We start from the raw sequence: 19647 nt of genomic DNA on the forward strand, positions 1-19647 counted from the left end.
GTTTCTCAACTATAGTATATTTACAGCTGGACTTTGAAACTGATGCAGTAAACATCAAACTCTTATTCCAATCTTGAGTTATATTCTCCATTAAGCAGCCACTGCAGGGCTCTGGCTTCAGTATCACAGTATCAAGACTTGGTACAACTGAGGAAAAATAATAAGGTTTGAAAACTGTGGGCTGTTGCAATAGATATTTTGCTTTCATCATTGCAAAAAGATTGAACTGTTTTAATATTTTAATGGTATAGAGCCAGGTTATATTAAACACTTATTTAGTATCTATTATCCAATATCTTATAAGCTCTTAGTCTATTTGGGGGTTATGAATGTTTGTGTGAATCTGATGAAAGCTATGGCTCTGCATCCTCAAAATTTTGATATAATTTCAGTGAGTGGGCTCATAGACTCATAAATTCACTCATGGATCCCAGTTAAGAATCTTAGCCCTAAAGAATCTGAAAATGTAAACTCTGAAAAAAAAAGGTTTTCCTTGACTTTTGGAACACAAGATCCTCTTATTAGACACTAGATGTACATAGGAGACATCCATTTTAGGTAATTTTTAAAAGAACACTCATGAGAATATTAAAGAGAAACTATGTAATTGTTAGAAAGATTTTAAGATTGGAAATCTTTTCACCAAAAATTGACATCAACCTCAAAAATGGATAGCTAAAGTGCTAGATTAGATTCCAAGTTCAAATGGTTTTATTTTTCATTTTTTATTCTATTAGATAAAAAAATGCTAACTCACAATTATAGGTCATCAGAACTGGCAGAAAATGTTTTATGGATCTGACAAATGGCTCTGGATATTTGGATTGAAATTATGGACAAACTTCCAATTGAGGACTACTTTCAGCATTCTGTCAAAGACCAAATCAAGGAACATACCACACTCAAGAGCTGGACTGTTGTATGCTTTGAGTTGGAAGTTAGGGGCAAATGATTTCCATTCTTTGGTTCCATTTGACTCTGAAAAGCATTCCCACTTCTGTTACAGCATATGTATGTGGTTTTATAATGTGCCCAATATGATGTCATTATTTTTTTCCTCTGAAGATGGAAGAAAATTGAGTATTTGATGTTTGAAAGGACTTATACACAGCATGATAGAGCTGTTTGCACCAGAGTTTGATTTTATTAAGAAATTCTCTTTTTTTCTCTTAAACATCAAGAAATTAAGTTGTTTTTGGCTCTGAAGTGATAGGATCAGGCCATTAACAAAACCCACTATACTGCAATACAAGCTACTTTGGCAAACCTCTTGAAATCATGGCAATGCTCTTTGCTAGCATTTTTTAAGAGGAATTGAAATATATAATATAACATTTCTTACTGAAGTTGAGGGCCTTCCTCTCACTTTAAACATATGATAAAAGTGAATATTGTACATGTTCATCGTTCACTGAGCATGTTGAATACAACTCATTACCAACAGTTCTAATTTGGTTATAGTCCCATTTACCACTATTACCCCCATATTTTTTTAAAGATTTTTATTTATTTATTCATGAGAGAGAGAGAGAGAGAAGTAGAGGGAGAAGTAGGCTCCATGCAGGGAGACTGATGTGGGACTCGATCCCGGGTCTCCAGGATCACAGCGTGGGCTGAAGGCGGCCTAAACCACTGAGTCACCCGGGCTGCTCTATTACCCCCATATTTAATCAAGGATAAAAAGCATATTAATGGCCACTATATCAGATAGGACATAGATACTGTTGCAGGTTAAACCAAAATACAGAGCCTAAAACAACAGAGAAGCTTATTTTTCTCCAATACTAAGGATCTTAGTATTCAAGGTGGTGCCAAGGGTCTGTCCCATAAAATCAGCAGATGGCCATGTTCCTTCTCTCTTGGCCTAGTGCTCTTCTAGATGTTGCCCTTGTCTGCATTATCTAATAGAGCCCACTAGATCCATAATTAGCCATGGCAAGGAATAAAAGAGAAGGGGAGGGTACAAACCATAAAACTGTCCATGTAACTCATCCAATAGCTATAGTCATATGGCCACAACTGGCTGCAAGAGAGGCTGGAAGATGTCACCTTTATTCCGGGTGGCCATGGACCCAACTAAAATAGTCTAATACCATAAAAAGGGGAGATAGAGGATGAACATTGAGTATAAATAGTAGTCTTTGTCAGAGCCACCCTGTAAATCAAGCATTATGGGTTTGACTTTCACTCGAAACCTTTTATTACCAAGCAACACATTTCTTACCAGAGAATTTGTGTTCTGTCCGTTTAGCCCAACTTTTTTCCTGGTCTTCATAAGGGAACTTTCACAATTGTTAACTAAACCAAAAAAAATAAGGTTTTTCAGTGATAAATAGAATTTTTTTTTTAAAAAAAGAGCACTTTCTCCTAATCCTTTCCCAGCATATATTCTTTGAACAAATTATTATTAAGCATATAAGTAATTTAATTCACTCATAAAGTAAAATATCTGCACACATACACAATTAGGGAGTTTTCTTTTGGTCCAACTCAAATTGGGAATTTGTTGGTTCTGGTCACAAGGACTTCCAAAGGGTGATGCCACCTTTCGGCACAAGTTGTCTAGAGTCCACACTTGGGGAACAAACCAGGGTATGTGTCAGAGGTTTTTTTTTGTTTTGTTTTGTTTTTTTATTGCAAACAATAGAAATTAACTCTGGCTAGCTTAAAGGGAAAAGAAAAGAGTGCATCACGTGGAATGGGGATTGCTCATAAAAAAAGAGAAAGCAAAGGACCAAGTCTCACGAAGGACAGAAGTCAAGTCAGGGCAGCCCTGGGTACTAATGGAAAGACGCTCAAAGAAACCCTACCTCAATGAATCAGCTCTAGCTGTGTTCTGTCCTTGGTCACTATGCTCTGGTTTCATACTCTGGGAGAAGATTCCAAAGCTTTTTGTTATGGGCTTAATTGTGCTCCTGCCTCAAATTCATATGTCAATGTCCTAACACCCAGTACTTCAGAATATGACTGCAGTCACTGGAAGTTCTGAGAAAATATATAATGGCCTAAATATCGTACAGAGCTGCCAAGCAATATAAAATAGAATGATTGCCTTATGATATAATAGTAATTAAAATAACTATTATCATTATTATAGATAACATGTATTGAGTACTACTGTCTGCCAAGAACTGTGAAGGACACTTTTCTGCGACATGTTATTTAATACATTCAGCAACCTCATGAGCAACTGACCATTAACTATTATCTCCATTTTTAAAATGACAAAACCAAAATTAGTGATAAAACCAGATTTTGAATCTAAACCTATCTGAACTTAAAACTAGAATTCTTGGGCAGCCTGGGTGGCTCAGCGGTTTAGCACAGCCTTCAGCCCGTGCCTTCAGCCCAGGACCTGATTCTGGGGACCTGGGATAGAGTCCCACATCGGGCTCCCTGCAGGGAGCCTGCTTTTCCCTCTGCCTGTGTCTCTGCCTCTCTGTGTCTCTCATTAATAAATAAATAAAATCTTTTTTTAAAAAAACTAGAATTCTTATGCTAGCAAGCAATATTACCACTTAAAGTATTCAAACAGTAGTTCAACTTGCTATGGAGGCAGAAATCATAATTACCATTTTCCAAACCCATAATCTTTGTGGGAGTTTTTGATTTATAGAAGCACTATACTTTTCTTTGCTTCAGCTTTGGTTAGTACATTCTTGGGGGAAGGAGACTGAGGGGCTTAAGGAGCAATTGTTAATGAAAAGCTTTTGAAAGTTACAAGATTATTGAACTGTGTGCTACACTGAACAAGACAGGTAGAAATTATTAGATCAAAACATATGCTGACAACACAAAGAGAAATTGAGGAGTCAATCCCATTTACAATTGCACCAAAAACCATAAGAAACCTATGAATAAACCTAACCAAGGAGGTGAAAGAAAGACCTTTACTCTGAAAAGTATAAAACATTGATGAAAGAAATTCAAGATGACACAAAGAAATGGAAAGACATTCTATCTTCATGGGTTGGAAGAACAAATATACTAGCCAAAACAACCTAAACATTTAATGTAATACCTATCAAATTCCAAGAACATTTTTCACAGAACTAGAATAAACAATCCTAAAATGTGTATGCAACCACAGAATATCCTAATAGCCAAAGCAATATTGAAAAAGAAAAGTAAAGCTGGAGGATGCCAATCCCGGACTTCAAGTTATATGACAAAGCTATAGTGATCAAAACACTATGGTTCTGGCACAAAAATAGATATAGAGATCAATGGAACAGAAGAGAAAACACAGAAATGAACCTACAACTGTATGGTCAGTTAATCTTTGACAAAGAAGAGAAGAATATCCAGTAGGAAAAAGTCTCTTCAACTAATGCTTCTGGGAAAACTGGACAGCCACATGCAATAGAATGAAACTGGACTACTTTCTTACAGCATACACAAAAATAAATTCAAAATAGATGAAAGACCTAAATGTGAGACATGAAATCAAAATCCTAGAGGAGGATACAGGCAGTAACTTCTGTGATATCAGCTGCAGCAACTTCTTTCTAGAAATGTCTCCTGACACAAGGGAAACAAAAGCAAAGATAAACTCTTGTGACTTCATCAAAATAGAAAGCTTCTGCAAAGGGAAGGAAACAATAAAAAAAAAAAAACTAAAAGGCAAACTACAGAATGGGAGAAGATATTTACAAATGACAAATCTGATAAAGGGTTAATAGCCAAACTATATGAAGAAGTTCTAAAACTCAACACCCTCAAAACAAACAATCCAATTAACAAATGAGCAGATATGCACACATAATGGAATATTACTCAGCAATGAAATCTTGGGACGCCTGGGTGGCTCATTCAGTTAAGTGTCTGCCTTCACTTCAGGTCATGCTCCTGGGGTCCTGGGATTGAGCCCCGCATCAAGCTCCCTTCTCAGCAGAGAACTTGCTTCTCCCACTCCCTCTGCCCCTTCTCCTGCTGGTGCTCTCTCCCTCTCTCAAATAATATCTAAGGAAAAAAAAATCTTGCCACTTGCAATGCTGTGGATGGAGCTAGAGAATATTATGCTAAGTGAAGTAAGTCAGTCAGAGAAAGACATATACCATATGATTTCACTCATATGTGGAAACAAAAAAAAAAAAGAGAGAGAGAGAGAGAGAGAAAGAGGCCAACTAAGAAACAGACTTTTCACTCTAGAGAACACACTGATGGTTCCCAAAGGAGAGGTGGGGGGTGAAATAGGTGATGGGGATTAAGGAGTGCACTTGTGATGAGTGCCAGGTGATGTATGGAAGCTGAATCACTATATTGTCCACCTGAAACTAATATTACACTATATGTTAACTAAGTTGAATTTAAATAAAAACTTAAATAAAACCTACATGCCAACAATGTTCACAAGACAGTGAGCTCTAACTACTCTGGAAGACCTTCCAGTGTCCATATGTTTCAAGTCTTTAAATCATTCTGCTCTGTACCTTGTCACCAAAGAACTGACCGACCACTACCTTTTTTGCAAAAAAAAGGGTAGAAGCCTACTCTTGTAAGAAACCTACTTTTTGAGGTCAGAATGAAATGTTTAGCATTATCTCTTATATAATGCAATCATTCCTCTTAGGGTAATATCTGCTAGCCTGGCCTGCATATTAGAAAACCCGAAGGGCTGTTAAACAATGTATAAACCTGGGCCTCATTCCCAGACATGCCGGTGCAGGGGGTCTGGGATGGGCTTGAACATGGGTATTTTTGGAACCCTCCTCTTGTGCTTCTGATATGCAGCCAGGGTTGAGAACCAATGCCTTGTAACTATATCACCTAACTGCACTTCAAACAAACAATAAACTCCAATTTTTCTTTAAGACACCTACCTGAATTTATTTAAGTCAGAAAAGCATCAGACTTGTCACTGGCTTTTATCCTTTTTATCCTAATGAAAGTTCTGATGGTATTAATCAATCCATCTTGTCAAACAATGTGGGTATAAAACTTTTTCTCATTCACCATCAACAGCATAGGAGATTCCTGGCATACTTGCAAAATTTGACCAAAAGATATCCATACCTTTTTGTTCTAGACTATTCTACCCTTATAGTCTGTTTAAGGGTTATTATTTTTTTTAAAAAAAGGTTTTATTTATTTATTCATGAGAGCCACGGAGAGAGAGGCAGAGACACAGGCAGGGGGGAAGCAGGCTTTATGCAGGGAGCCTGATGTGGGACTCAGTCCCAGGACCCCGGGATCATGACCTGAGCCAAAGGCAGATGCTCAGCCACTCCAAATAGTCTCTTTAGTTTTTTTGTTTTTTTTTAAATATTATATATGTGAAGAGAAGTTGCTTAGGGATAGGACTTGGTAGTGTGTCCTTGTCTATTGTGACAATAACACTGCATTGCTGCATTGCTGGAGAGAATGTTGTGTTTATTGCTCATGCATCTGGGGTGATTTGAGGATTGGTTTAGCAGTTCTGCCAACCTTTGCTGGACCAGTTCACACAACTGGGGGTCAGCTGGCCATTGCCTGATCCAGGTGACTGGGCATAAGCAGGGTGACTCTGGCTGTGCCCACTTTCTCACATCCTCCAGCAGGCTAGCCCAAAGATATTCTCGTGGTGATGTCCACAGTGTTAGCAAGCCACAGACACCTTCTTCAAGACTTGGCTTGTGTCAGTCAGGTCAGCTAACATCCCATTAACCAAAGAAAGTTAGCTGGCTGAGTTCCTTATTGAGGGATGAACAGTCACCCCACTCACAATGAGATGGCCAAGGGTGTGAATACAGTCAGGGAGAAAAAACTGGAGCTATCATTGTAATTCTACAACTGTTGTAAAAACAAATCCAATAATATCAAGCCCGGAAATGGGAATAATGAAACTAAAATAAGACAGTGAAATGATGAAATAAAATATTGGAAAAACAGAATTCTTATGCAGAAATGGGAGGCCACTGGTTTAACTTTGTCAGCTTTCAACTGCTAAATACTGGAGAATATGAAGGAAGGAATTGGCTCCTGCTTGCTACTGTTTCTCTCCAATCTAATAGATGACTGTTGAACTCTATGGAATATGGACAAATCATAATGTACTCAGGAAGACTTAAAGAAAAAACATGTCACTGTGAGTATATTTCAAACCGAGCAGTTAAACTGCATCAAAATATAATGAAGTCATTGAAATTATGAGGGAATTAACATGTTTAGGTCAATTGCTAAGAAATACATTAGATACAACAAGTTATATCCTTAAATCTCTAAATAATTTAAAAAGCAACTTTGAGATGCTATTCTATCAAATCTCTTATTATTTGTTTACGTGATTTTAAGCAATAAAACAGATGTTTGGCAGAACATTATTAAAATAGGGAACCTCGAATCCTCCAATAGTTTCATAGCACAGTTCCCTTGATCCCAATTCCAATTAGGTGTTCCTTTAAATGATTTCATTTATATGCAAATCCAGATAGAAGTGATTCCTAGACCTTTTATCATCCCAAAATTTGGCCTGGCTCTTGATCTGAGTAAGCAGGTAGAGTTTTGTTTTGTTTTTAAAGATTTCATTTATTCATGAGAGACACACAGAGAGGCAGAGACCTAGGCAGAGGGAGAAGCAGGTTCCCTGTGGGGAGCCTGATGTAATCCCGGGACATGGGGAGTGCAATCTGAGCCAAAGGCAGACACTCAACCACTGAGCCACCCAGGTGCCCCAGCAGATAAAGTTTTTTAAACTTCACAAAAATGCCTTAAACTGCATGATATTTAGTGAAATGACCACATTATTTTGAATATTTTGAATTCCATATATTTGGAATAGAGGATGAACTTGTGTATGAATACTAAAATTTCTTTCTCTCTGGATCAGAGTAGTTACAGAGATGAAGGAAGGTCTTATTAGTAACCACCTCCACATAAGACACAGAAAAATAGAAATCTGTGTTAAAATTCTAAAATATGGCGTAGCTAAGATAATAAGAAATTATAAAGTTTGCATTTTTTTAATGTTTTGCTATCATTTTTTCCACATTAAGGAGTACTTTTCCATAAATGTGTTATATATATGTGTGGTATTGGAACATCAGTATATTTTTTAGACAAGAACATTTTTGTACTTGAAGGAAACTTAGAGGTCACCTTATTTAGCCTCAATTTACAGAACTGGAAAGTAATCCTCAAATAAGTTGAAGTGATTTGCCCAAAATCATGCAGCAATTTAACCATCATAATGATAATATCTATTACTTATGTAATTTGCAAAGCATTTTACATTTGCAATGTCCATGAATTTTAATAACAACTTTTTTGAAGTATATGGTACAGTTTTCTTCATCTATATATTTTTAGATAAATAAACCAAGGCACAGAGAGATCGAATAATGTATCCAGCATCACAAAACTATATAAAGGGACACAACAGTTCCACTGTATCACTAGGCATCCATAAAGCACCAAATAACCCAGTTGGAAATGCAAGTTAAAATCACAATGGGATGCCACTACCCACCCATTAGAATCAGAATGTCTGAACTCAAAAAAACTGACATACCAAGTGTTGGTGATGATGTGGAAGAAATGGAGCTCTCATACCCTGCTGGTAGGATGTGACATGGCATAGACACTTTGGATAACAGTTTGGCAGCTTATTTGGAAATTAAGCATATACCTACCATATGACCCAGACTTTTCACTTTTAAGTATTTACCCTAAAGAAGAGAAAGCCTATGTCCATGCAAAGTCTTGTACAGAAATGTTCATAGCAACTCTTTGGTAATGTCCTCAAACTGGAAACATGACAATATAAATGACTCTCAAAATAGTTACACTGATTGAAAGAGCCAGACAAAAAAAAAAAAGAGCATGTAATTTATGATTTCATTTATTTAACTCTACAAAATTCAAACTAATCTTCAGTGACAAAAAAAGCAGATGAGGGGTGGGAGTGCCGGAAAGACCTGGAAAGAATACAAGACCAAGAAGAAACTTAGAAATTATGGAAATATTCTTTGTCTTGATTGTGCTGATGGTTTCATGGGCATATACATATGTCAAATGTACCAAATTAAGCACTTTAAAATATGCACTATACTATATGTTTCAATATGTATGTCTACCCTAATAAAACTGTTCAGAACAAAAAGTGACCTAGCTGAAGTCAAGATTCTGAAAAATCTACTTAAGTATACCCAAACTTGGTGGATCATGCTGATCCAACATGTATCTTTCTACTGTTTTCGTTGAAATAAAGACTAGCCACCAAAAAGTAGGCAGATATACAAAACAAAATAATAGCATTGTCACACCTTTATGCCTTGTAAGGCAGTTACAACGAATTTTATGCTTTTTCTAACTCATAGTGCCATAAATTCTAACAAGAAGTTAGTTACGTGTTTCATTGATTTGTTTTGTTTAAATAAGAGCAAAAATTCAATCAGAGAGTCATGTAACCCATACTGTTGGGAGTGCAAATGAGAAATCTTTTAGGGACATAATTTTGCATAGATGTTTCAAGTAACTTAAAAACCATCTTATTCTTTGGTCAGATAATTACACATCTGGCAGTTTAGCCTAAGAAAATGATCTCGAAACAAAAAGATTTATGGAAAAATTGCTCCTCCAAGCATTATTTATAATAGCCAAAAAGGGAAACAAACCTAATGTCCAAAAATAAGGGAATTCTGGAATAAATCATGTCACATTGAACCATGGACTATTAAATAGCAATTAAATAAATAATTTATAACAGTTTTTGGAGAATCACTTGAAGACTTTCTGAAAAAAAAAAAGCCAAATCACAAAATGTCTCTCCCTCCTCTTAAAACTAATAAAATGAAAAAAAAAATAGGTTACAAACAGAAGGAAAAAAGCAATGCATAGAGAGAAGGCCAATTTCATATAATAATGCTTGAAAAGTGGCAGTCAGGGCAAGAAACAGACCAATAAATAATGTCATTTGGATGAACTCCTAACTCTCCATTCTAGAACAGTGGAAAGTGAGAGGGAGGAAGAAGGTAAATACATGAAATCCTAAATATTCTTGTGACTCCTACTCAGTTGAGGAGAGGTTATTTGGGACAGAGGGGAGCATTATGGAACAAGAAATGCAGCAAACTCTTGTAGAAGGGAGAACTCCTTTGCCCAAGCCAGTGTCTGGCCAGTAACAAAGAATGGTGGCTCACCATTCTTGTTTTTCTTGATAGAACACATAGAGGGCTCTGCAGAGCAGTCCCTTGTGAGGCACAGACAAATAGCTCAGTGACAAACAAGGATTTGCTGGAACAGAAAGCAAAGGAGCAGGGTGCCTGGATGGCTCAGTTCATTAAGCATCTGACTCTTGATTTTGGCTCAGATCATGATTTCAAGGTCGTGAGATTGAGTCTCACATCTTGCTCTATACTGGGCATGGAACCTGCTTAAGATTGTCTCTCTCCCTAACCCTCAGCCGCTACCTCCACCTCGTGCTCTCACTCTCTCTCTCTTTCTCTCTCTCTCTCTCTCAAAAAAAAAAAAAATCAAACAAAACAGGGGCATCCGGGTGGCTCAGTGGGTTAAGCATCTACCTTCAGCTCAGGTCATGATCTCAGAGTCCTGGGATCGAGCCCCACATCAGGCTCCCTGCTCCACGGGGAGCCTGCTTCTCCCTCTTCCTATCCCTGCCACTCCCCCTGCTTGTTGCTCTTTCTGTCTCTCTCTTTCTCTCTCCATCAAATAAATAAATAAAATCTTAAAACAAATAAAACAAAAAGAAAGAATGCAAAGGAGAAGAAGGCAAATTCATTGTTAGAGTGAGAGCACAGGGCAGAGAAGTCTAAGGAGATTCCCACCACCCATCCCCTTCCATACCCCATCAAAGAATGTCTGTATCAAAACTCATGAGATATTCCCCCTCTTAAAACCCCTGAGACATAGCAGCATTATTCATAATAGCCAAAAAAGTAGAAACAACCCCAACGTTCATTAACTGATGATGCGAAATGTGGCCTATCCCCACAACAGAATAAAGAAACAACCTGAATAAGGAAAATGTGGTATATAAGTACCATGAAATATTATTCAGCTTTAAAAAAGAGAGAAATCCTGTAATATGTGACAAATGGGTGAAACTTAAGGACATTATGCTAAGTTCAATAAGCCAGTCACAGAAGGACAAATGTTGCATGATTCCACTTCTATGAAGAATCTAATACAATAGAACTCATAGAAACAAAGAATAGAATGGTGGGTGCCAGTGGGGAGGAGGAAATGGGGAATCGCTAATCAATGTGTATAAATTTTCAATTGTAAAGGATGAATAAGTTCTAGATATCTGCTGCACAACCTCGTGTCTATAGACAATACCATATCATACATTTAGAATTTTGTTAAGGATGTAGCTCTCATATTAAGGATTCTTACCACAATTTTTAAAAAGTCGATGGATAGGGGCACCTGGGTGGCTTAGTCAGTTAAGCATCTACCTCTTGATTTTGGCTCAGGTCATGATCTTGAGGTCGTGAGATCGAACCTTGTAGGGGCTCCATGCTGGGCATAGAGCCTACTTAAAGTTCTCTCTCTCCCTCTCCCTTCTGCCCCTTCTCTCTCTCCCTCTCTCTCTTCTCTCTCCCTCTCTCTCTCTCTTCTCTCTCCCTTTCTCTCTCTCTCTTCTCTCTCTCTCTTTCCCTCTCTCTCTCTTTTTCTCTCTCTCTTTTTCTCTCTCCTCTCTCTCTCAAATAAAGAAATAAATAGTACATAGATAAACCTTGAAAATATCATGCTAAGTGACAAGAGGTCACATACAGTATGATTCCACATATATGTAGTGTCCCAAACAGGCAAATCAATAGAAAGTAGATTGGCAATTCCCAGGAAAGTAGGGGGATGAGGGAGGAGGAAGACAATGAGGAAGGATTACTAATGGGTGGGGGGTTTCTTTGGGGGATAAGGAAAAGTGCTAAAATTAGTGCTGATGGTTGCACAGCTCTGTGAATATACTAAAAAACAACGAATTGTATGCCTAAAAATGAAGAATTTTATGGTATGTCAATTTTATATTTTAAAAAAAATCCTATTATTTTTTTTTAAAAAAAGGAGCCAGAGAAGAGTGTGAACAGCTTCTGGGGAGAGCTGGGGGAAGTGCAAGAAGTGGCTCTGCTGAAGTGCTATAGCCTGAGTCGAGAAGGATGTGAAGCTTAAGGAAATTACTGAAGGGAGTAAGAAATGCCACTGTTTAGATGTAATTAATCTCATTACAGGGCTTTAAATTATAGAAGAAAGATCAGGACTCATTCACTAAAGATCAGAACCAGGCTTCTGAAAGTATTTGGAACACCAGCACTCGGTCCTCGAATTCTCAGGTTTCAGATAAGTGATAAGGGAATCGAGATGACTCACTTACATTCAGATGTGAGAGAACACTTTGGTAGGGCTGCCTTCAGCAACAAAATAACATATCAAGTATATATAAATTCACTACAGCAAAGAAAATAATGGAAAAGATCATAGAAAGAGAAAAGGTGAGCAATCATTGCTCATAGAAAGCACAACCCAAGGACTAGTAGAAAATCCTGTAAAAACAGAAAAATGGAATGCTATAAGCAACATCAAAGACCATCATTAGATTTTAAAAATTAGATACTAGAATCATGAAAACAGTGACTTCAAAAATGACACTATCATTACAAAACAAGCAATAACACTAAAAGAGAATTCTGGTATAACACTAAATAAAAAAAGATATACAGGGTCACCTGGGTGGCTCAGTCTGTTAAGTATATGACTCTTGATTTTGGCTCAGGATATGATCTCAGGGTCCTGGAAGCGAGCCTAACACAGGGCTCTGTGCTCAGCATGGAGTCTGTTTGTCCCTTTCCCTCTGCTCCTTCCCTCCGCTCAAGCTCTTTCTCTCACTCTCTCTCAAAAAAAAAAAAAAAAGATATAAAAATATATGTATGATTACAAATATTTAACAGAATTACAAGAAAATACCAGGTCTGATACAAGTCATTATTTTGAGGTGTTTGGTCAATGGATCTTTTTTCCTTCTTTTCACGTTTTTGCATTTTCCACGTTTTCTATAGTATGCATATGTTATTTTTATAATGTATATATTAAAAGATAATGGATTCTAAATACCATAGTTGTGGACATGCTTGTGTGGAGGTCAAGTTCTATGTGCATAGTAAGTAGCAGCAACAGACTTGTAGTCTAAATGGCAGGTTGGATGGACAACACGAAGGTTTATTATCCTTCCTCCCAAAAGCTCATTGAAATTTCCAAAGAGTAAAAGGAATAAATCCATTAAGTGCTAGAAATCAAGGATGAGTATCACCAGTAAAACAGGTATCAGGAAGAGTTTCTGTAGTATACAAAGCAAATGAGGTCCCCTTTATGAAGAAACCAGCACCAAGTGCTCATAAGTGAGTCCAAGCACTAACAGGAGAAAATTGCCAGAGAAGTGTGTTACCATCTTCCCAACAAGAACTCTCTCAGCCACCTTGGGTAGAGTCAGGATATCCATGGAGCCAAAGGGAATCATGCACTGAGAGGGAGGGATGCCTACTTAAAACTTTGCAAAAGTACTAGGCTAGAGTTCCACAGAAACTGTCACATTTTTAGCAGAATAAAGTCTGAAAAACTGTTCCCTAAATAAATCAGAGGGACTGTAACTGTGGGATCCTTGTGAAGCGAGAAGCTAAATATGATTATTAGAGAGAAAAAAAGGCAGTGGTTGAAAACACCACACTCTTAAGAAAGACAAATTTTCAAATTAAAAGATATCCCTGGAGCCAAAAAAGGCTAAGCAACGACAGCAAAAAGAGAGAGAGCAAGAGAGACAGCTAGACATGGTTTATTTTTCAGAGAATAGAAAAAGAGGAAAGGCTTCCCAAATCATTTTATGAGGTTAGCATATCTTTAATATCACAACCTGACAAGACAATAGAAGAATAAAGAAGAAATGTATCTCACCTTTGAACACAGGTGCAACATCAAATAAGCAATGTACAAAAAATAATAATACGGAATGACAATAAAGATTTATCCCACTACTAATAAGGTGCTTCAGCATTAGAAAAATCTAAGAATATAATCCAACACATTAAAAGAGAAAAAAGTTCCATTTGCTTCTATAATTGAAATGATTTTTGATAAAATTCAAGTGTACACAATCTTTAAAAACCTAGCAAACCAAGAATGGAAGGTAAAAAAAAATAATCAATTGTCTCATCAGCCACCCTCATTTCTTCTCTTGTGAAAGAGCTGCCGCACTTACTTTTCTCTGATGGTTTTGAAATATATCCACAAATTTTTTGATACTTGTTTCTGTAAGAGACAGAACCTAATGGTGACTCACTTCTGATGAATAGAATAAAGTAGAAGTGACAGTGCATGACTTGGGGTACTAGGTCGCTAAAGGCAGTGCAGCTTACTACTCACTCCCTCGCAATGCTTGCCCTCCGGGAAGTTAGCTGCCAAGCATGAGCAGCCCAGATGTGGAGAGGCTCAGATGGCATAGACCTGACACCCCACCAACATCCAGCAAGGAGCCGACACCCCAGCCAAAGCCAACCAGGAACTGAGCTCCCCTCACCCCCAACAGCCATGTTACTGAGTCATTCTGAAAGCAGATACTCTAGTCATAGTCAAGCCTTCAGATTACTGCCACTCAGTCTGACAACTTATTTTTTATAAATTTCTTTTTTATTGGTGTTCAATTTGCCAACATATAGAATAACACCCCGTGCTCATCCCATCAAGTGCCCCCCTCAGTGCCCGTCACCCAGTCACCCCCATCCCCCCCGCCCTCCTCCCCTTCCACCACCCCTAGTTCATTTCCCAGAGTTAGGAGTCTGTCATGTTCTGTCTCCCTCCCTGATATTTCCCACTAATTTTTTCTCCTTTCCCCATTTATTCCCTTTCACTATTTTTTATATTCCCCAAATGAATGAGACCATATAATGTTTGTCCTTCTCCGATTGACTTATTTCACCCAGCATAATAGCCTCCAGTTCCATCCATGTGGAAGCAAATGGTGGGTATTTGTCGTTTCTAATGGCTGAGTAATATTCCATTGGATACATAAACCACATCTTCTTTATCCATTCATCTTTCGATGGACACCGAGGCTCCTTCCACAGTTTGGCTATTGTGGACATTGCTGCTAGAAACATCGGGGTGCAGGTGTCCCGGCGTTTCATTGCATCTGTATCTTTGGGTAAATCCCCAGCAGTGCAATTGCTGGGTCGTAGGGCAGGTCTATTTTTAACTCTTTGAGGAACCTCCACACAGTTTTCCAGAGTGGCTGCACCAGTTCCCATTCCCACCAACAGTGTAAGAGGGTTTCTTTTTCTCCGCATCCTCTCGAACCTTTGTGGTTTCCTGCCTTGTTAATTTTCCCCATTCTCACTGGTGTGAGGTGGGATCTCATTGTGGTTTTGATTTGTATTTCCCTGATGGCCAGTGTTGCGGAGCATTTTCTCATGTGCTTGCTGACAACTTCTTTGTAACCTCATTAAAGACCTTCAACTGGCACCACCACCCTGCTAAGCCACTCCCAGATTCCAACTCTCACAAACTGTGTGATATAATAAATGTTTGTTCTTTAAAGCTGCTAAATTCAGGGGGTAATTTGTTTTCTAGCAATACAGAACTAAAGCAATCAATTTTACAAGAAGGGTAGGCTTCTTCCCAGCCCAGAGGGCAAGTCTTCACTGAAGCAAGATAATCATGGCAATCTCATTGTCTATGACTACATTTTGCATAGTGAGACATTAGTGTTAAATATGCTAGAGAGGGCTGCAAAGGTTTCCTTACTCTGAGAATGTCACACATATTACAATTTCTGCCTCAAAAAGTTGTTATCTGGGGGTGACCATATGGCTCAGTCATTAAGTGGCTGCCTTGACCTCATGTCACGATCCTGGGGTCCTGGGATCGAACCCCACATCGGGCTCAGTGGAGGGCCTGCTGTTCCCTCTTCCTTTGCTGTTCTCCCTACTTGTACTCTCTGGTTCTCCTTCTGTGTCAAATAAATACATAAAATCTTAAAATAAATAAATAAATAAATAAATAAATAAATAAATAAATAAATAAATATTGTCTGAATATGACACCTAGAACTGTGGCAGCAATTTCGAGATCATGAGAAAAGGCAGGAATTCCTACATATGTGTAGGAACACAGTGTGAACAATGAAGTGCAAAGATAAAGGAACCCAGGACCCTGATAGATTTGTGAGGTTATCAAGCCCTGGAGTTCCCTGAAACCCTGAAGTTCTTAAGGGGTGGGGCGGGGGGAGGGTAACAAATGTCTTTAATGCTTAAGCTCCACCTAATTAGGCTTTCTATCACTTGCAGCTGAGAACACCCTAACTGGAAAGAAAACTCTTGTATTTGTCAGTTGGCTTTGCCAAAACAAATACTATAAACTGGGTGACAAACAATGGAAATCCATTTCTCTGAGAAGTCTGAGATCAGGGTGTGAAGCATGTTGAGAATGTAATGAGAATCCTCCTCATAGTTTGCAGATGCCTGCCTTTTCACACTGTCCCCACACAGCAGAGAGAAGAGGAGGGGGATGAAAGAGGGATGGAGAGAGTTCATGCTCTTCCTTTTCTTATAAGGACACTCATCTCATCATGGGAACTTCACACTTATAACCACTTCTAAACTTAATTACCCCCCAAAGGCTCTACTTCCAAATACCATTACTTTGGAGGTTAGGAATATAAATGTCCTTTTTTTAAATGAATTCTATGATTGCATAAAAATTCAAAGGAATTTGGAAGAAAATTTATCTATTATTTAAAATATTTTATTTATTTATTTGTGAGAGACACACAGAGAGAGGCAGAGACACAGGCAGAGGGAGAAGCAGGCTCCCTTTGGGGAGCCTGATGTGGGACTCAATCCCAGGACCCTGGGATCATGACCTGAGCCAAAGACAGATGCTCAACCACTGAGCCACCCAGCCATCCCAAAATTTATCTATTTTTGATGCATTTATAAGCTAGTAAAATTCTTGGAAAATAATCAGATAGCATCTATGAATATTTTAAAAGCACAAAGGCCAATCAAATATATCATTTCTAGGAATCTTTCCTATAGAGAATTTTCTAAGTGAGTAAAAAAGTATTTCTACATAGTTGTTTTTCAACATTGTTTATAATATAAATTTAATTAGAAGTAACCTAAATGCCCAATCGATAAAGGGATGATTAAATAAATTCTAGTACATACAATTCTGTGTAATTGTTTAGAAGAATGAATTATATTACATAAACTCACATGGGAAGAGCATCAGTGAAAACTAGAGGGAGAAAAGCTTGTTAAAGTCCATTTATATATGGAGGTATGTGTAATGTCTGGGAGAATATACACCAAAGTGTTAAACTGTTATCAGAGAGACTGAACATTTTTTATGTACCTCTAAATAACTTGAAATATTTCAACAAAAATGTTGTTTTTTTAAAAAGAAAACCTGATTGAAGTATAATTAATATAGTGTTATATTAGTTTCAGGTGCACAATATAATGATTCAGCAGTTTTATACATTTCTCATCACTCTTCATGATAAGTCTATATTCTTAATCCCCTTTATCTATTTCACCATTCCCCTCCCCAAAAAAACTCACCTCTGGCAACTACCAGTTTGTCCTCTGTATTTGTTAAAACAGAATAATTTTCCTGATTTTAAAAGAATTTTAAAATAAAAATAATGCAATGTATCTATCCAAAATTAATTACTCAAGTTAAGGATATGTACAGTGGTCTACATAAGACATAGCTATATCTAATTTCAGAGTTATGTATTAGTAATATTTTTGTCAGGTATCCCTGCTCAATGTAATTTTTAAAGGAAATCTACTGTAAAAACTGCACTGAAAATAAGATCCATACCCCCACTCTTTCCATAATTGCAGCCACTCTCCTTTTCCATTACCACCCCCACAACACAAATAATTGGATTAGCATCCCCAAAAAAAGGAGCTAAGGAGAATGTAGAAAAGGTAAAGATGGAAACGAAGTGGTCTCACCTATGATCATGGGAAAAGCGATCAATCAACCAATAATAAAGATAACTGTGCGAGTCTTAATTTTGACCAAAAATCCATGAATTTTTTTGATAGGAATTTGATTTGAAGTATTATTTTTCTCACAGTGGTTCCAGAACAGAGTTTGCCCTGGCTAAACAGCTGCTCTCTTTATCCCTCGGGCTATCAATGACAAAGAAGCCTGGACACAAGGGCTTGCTGAGAGCCTCCAAACCAGAATGACCTCCCCAGGACCCTGAATCTGCAAGAGCAACCTTTCTAAGTTTCACCTCCTAAAACTGAATGGCTTTGCATCATTCCCTGAAAGAGACCCCACATTTGTGGGATAACCATTCTTCTCTGATTCTAAACTGCTTCCAGAGCAAATGTGCCCCAACATGTCATACGAAGGAGGTGAGTACCCTTACCCAAGAGATGGTCAGTAAATTAAGAAGTGGGCAGGTTTTTGAGAGCTTTCAGAAATGAAGTTTTCTAACGTGAGAAAATTGGCTCTAGATGGCTGGAGGTGGAGGACTTAACCTCCTTTCCTTGTTAGTTTTTCCTTTCCTTCTTTTTACCACGTTAGTATCCCCACAACACTCCTTGAGGAAGTAATGCTCATAAACAAGACATTCTTGTTATCAGCCTACCTGTGTGTAAGCAACCTGTGTAGTCACTATAGTTCCCTCTAGACAGACTGGGAGGTGCTTGAGCTGCTCTAGCCTTTCCTCTCCGCTCACCTAAAGGAGGTAAAGACTGAAGGAAGCCACAGCTCCCTTCATGGAGTGACTGACCACAGGGTTCTGTATGGCCCACCTTAGGGACAGTTTGTGCAAATCCCCAAGGAGCTTTCAAGTTTTTTCTAAATATAAAAAAGTTTGTTAACAGTGAGACACATAAAAAATAAATCAGGGGTGGGGGGCGGTTCACCCCTCCATGATGTGATTAATGTCTGAAGCTACTCAAATTATGGTCTAGTGAGGAAAACTTCAACAAAAAAATGTCTCTTGAATATTAAAAGATTCTATTTGTTTTGTAATCTGCATTTTTATTCCCCAAGGGCCTCTCATTCCTGGTCTAATTCTGCAAGATTCTATCTTTTTTTTTTTTTTTTTTTTTTTTTTTTTAGGCTGCACATTTTGACATTTTGATGTTAGTATCAGCCTTATTGATGAATAGTCCCAAGTTTGGAAGTATTTTGAAAGCTGCCCTTGTCTGCCGCAGTAGGGATGCGCAAACCTGGTACGTCAATCCTTTGATGGTGAAAATCTCTGACAGGGTTTGGACATTCACAGTTCTGCTTATATTATTCTGCCAAATTGCATCATCTGAATTCAGCAGTTTAGCTTTTTCCTTTCTATCTTTCTTCTTAGAAAACTTTTTTCTTTCTTTTAATCTCTTTATGCCCTTAGAGCAAATTTTAATAGTCACCTAACCAAAAGAGAAGATACTTAAAACTAATAAAAGAGGCAGAAAGACAGATAGTAGAAAATGGGTTTAATCAGAACTCTCTAAGGCAAAGTTTCTAAAACTTGATAAATCCATGGAGATCTTTAAAAAAAATTGAACTCTATTGTTAACTCAAAATGTTTTCTAACTTAATGACATGAGCGATGTATAAACATAAAATGAGGTACGAATTCTTTATGCTTATATTCCTTATGTGAATTTTATTAGTCAACTAATACTGATTGCATAA

General features: G+C 37.7%; 1 protein-coding gene and 1 long non-coding RNA gene across 2 annotated transcripts in view; one reads left to right on the plus strand and one right to left on the minus strand.

Moving 5' to 3' along the window:
- The window catches only part of ODAD2 (outer dynein arm docking complex subunit 2), a 234698-nt gene extending 216577 nt beyond the window's left edge, over positions 1 to 18121 (plus strand). Inside the window, exon 20 of the mRNA XM_072825581.1 lies at positions 18077 to 18121. Coding sequence (XP_072681682.1) covers positions 18077 to 18106 — 30 coding nt within the window. The 3' untranslated portion in view covers positions 18107 to 18121. The remainder of the gene's footprint in view (positions 1 to 18076) is intronic.
- The window catches only part of LOC140633270 (uncharacterized), a 47792-nt gene that overhangs the window by 2712 nt on the left and 25433 nt on the right, over positions 1 to 19647 (minus strand). The window contains exon 2 of the long non-coding RNA XR_012030905.1: positions 2225 to 2298. This is a non-coding gene — a long non-coding RNA (uncharacterized lncRNA). The remainder of the gene's footprint in view (positions 1 to 2224; positions 2299 to 19647) is intronic.

Source organism: Canis lupus, chromosome 5, assembly GCF_048164855.1.
Source record: "Canis lupus baileyi chromosome 5, mCanLup2.hap1, whole genome shotgun sequence".
Lineage (NCBI taxonomy): Eukaryota > Metazoa > Chordata > Mammalia > Carnivora > Canidae > Canis > Canis lupus.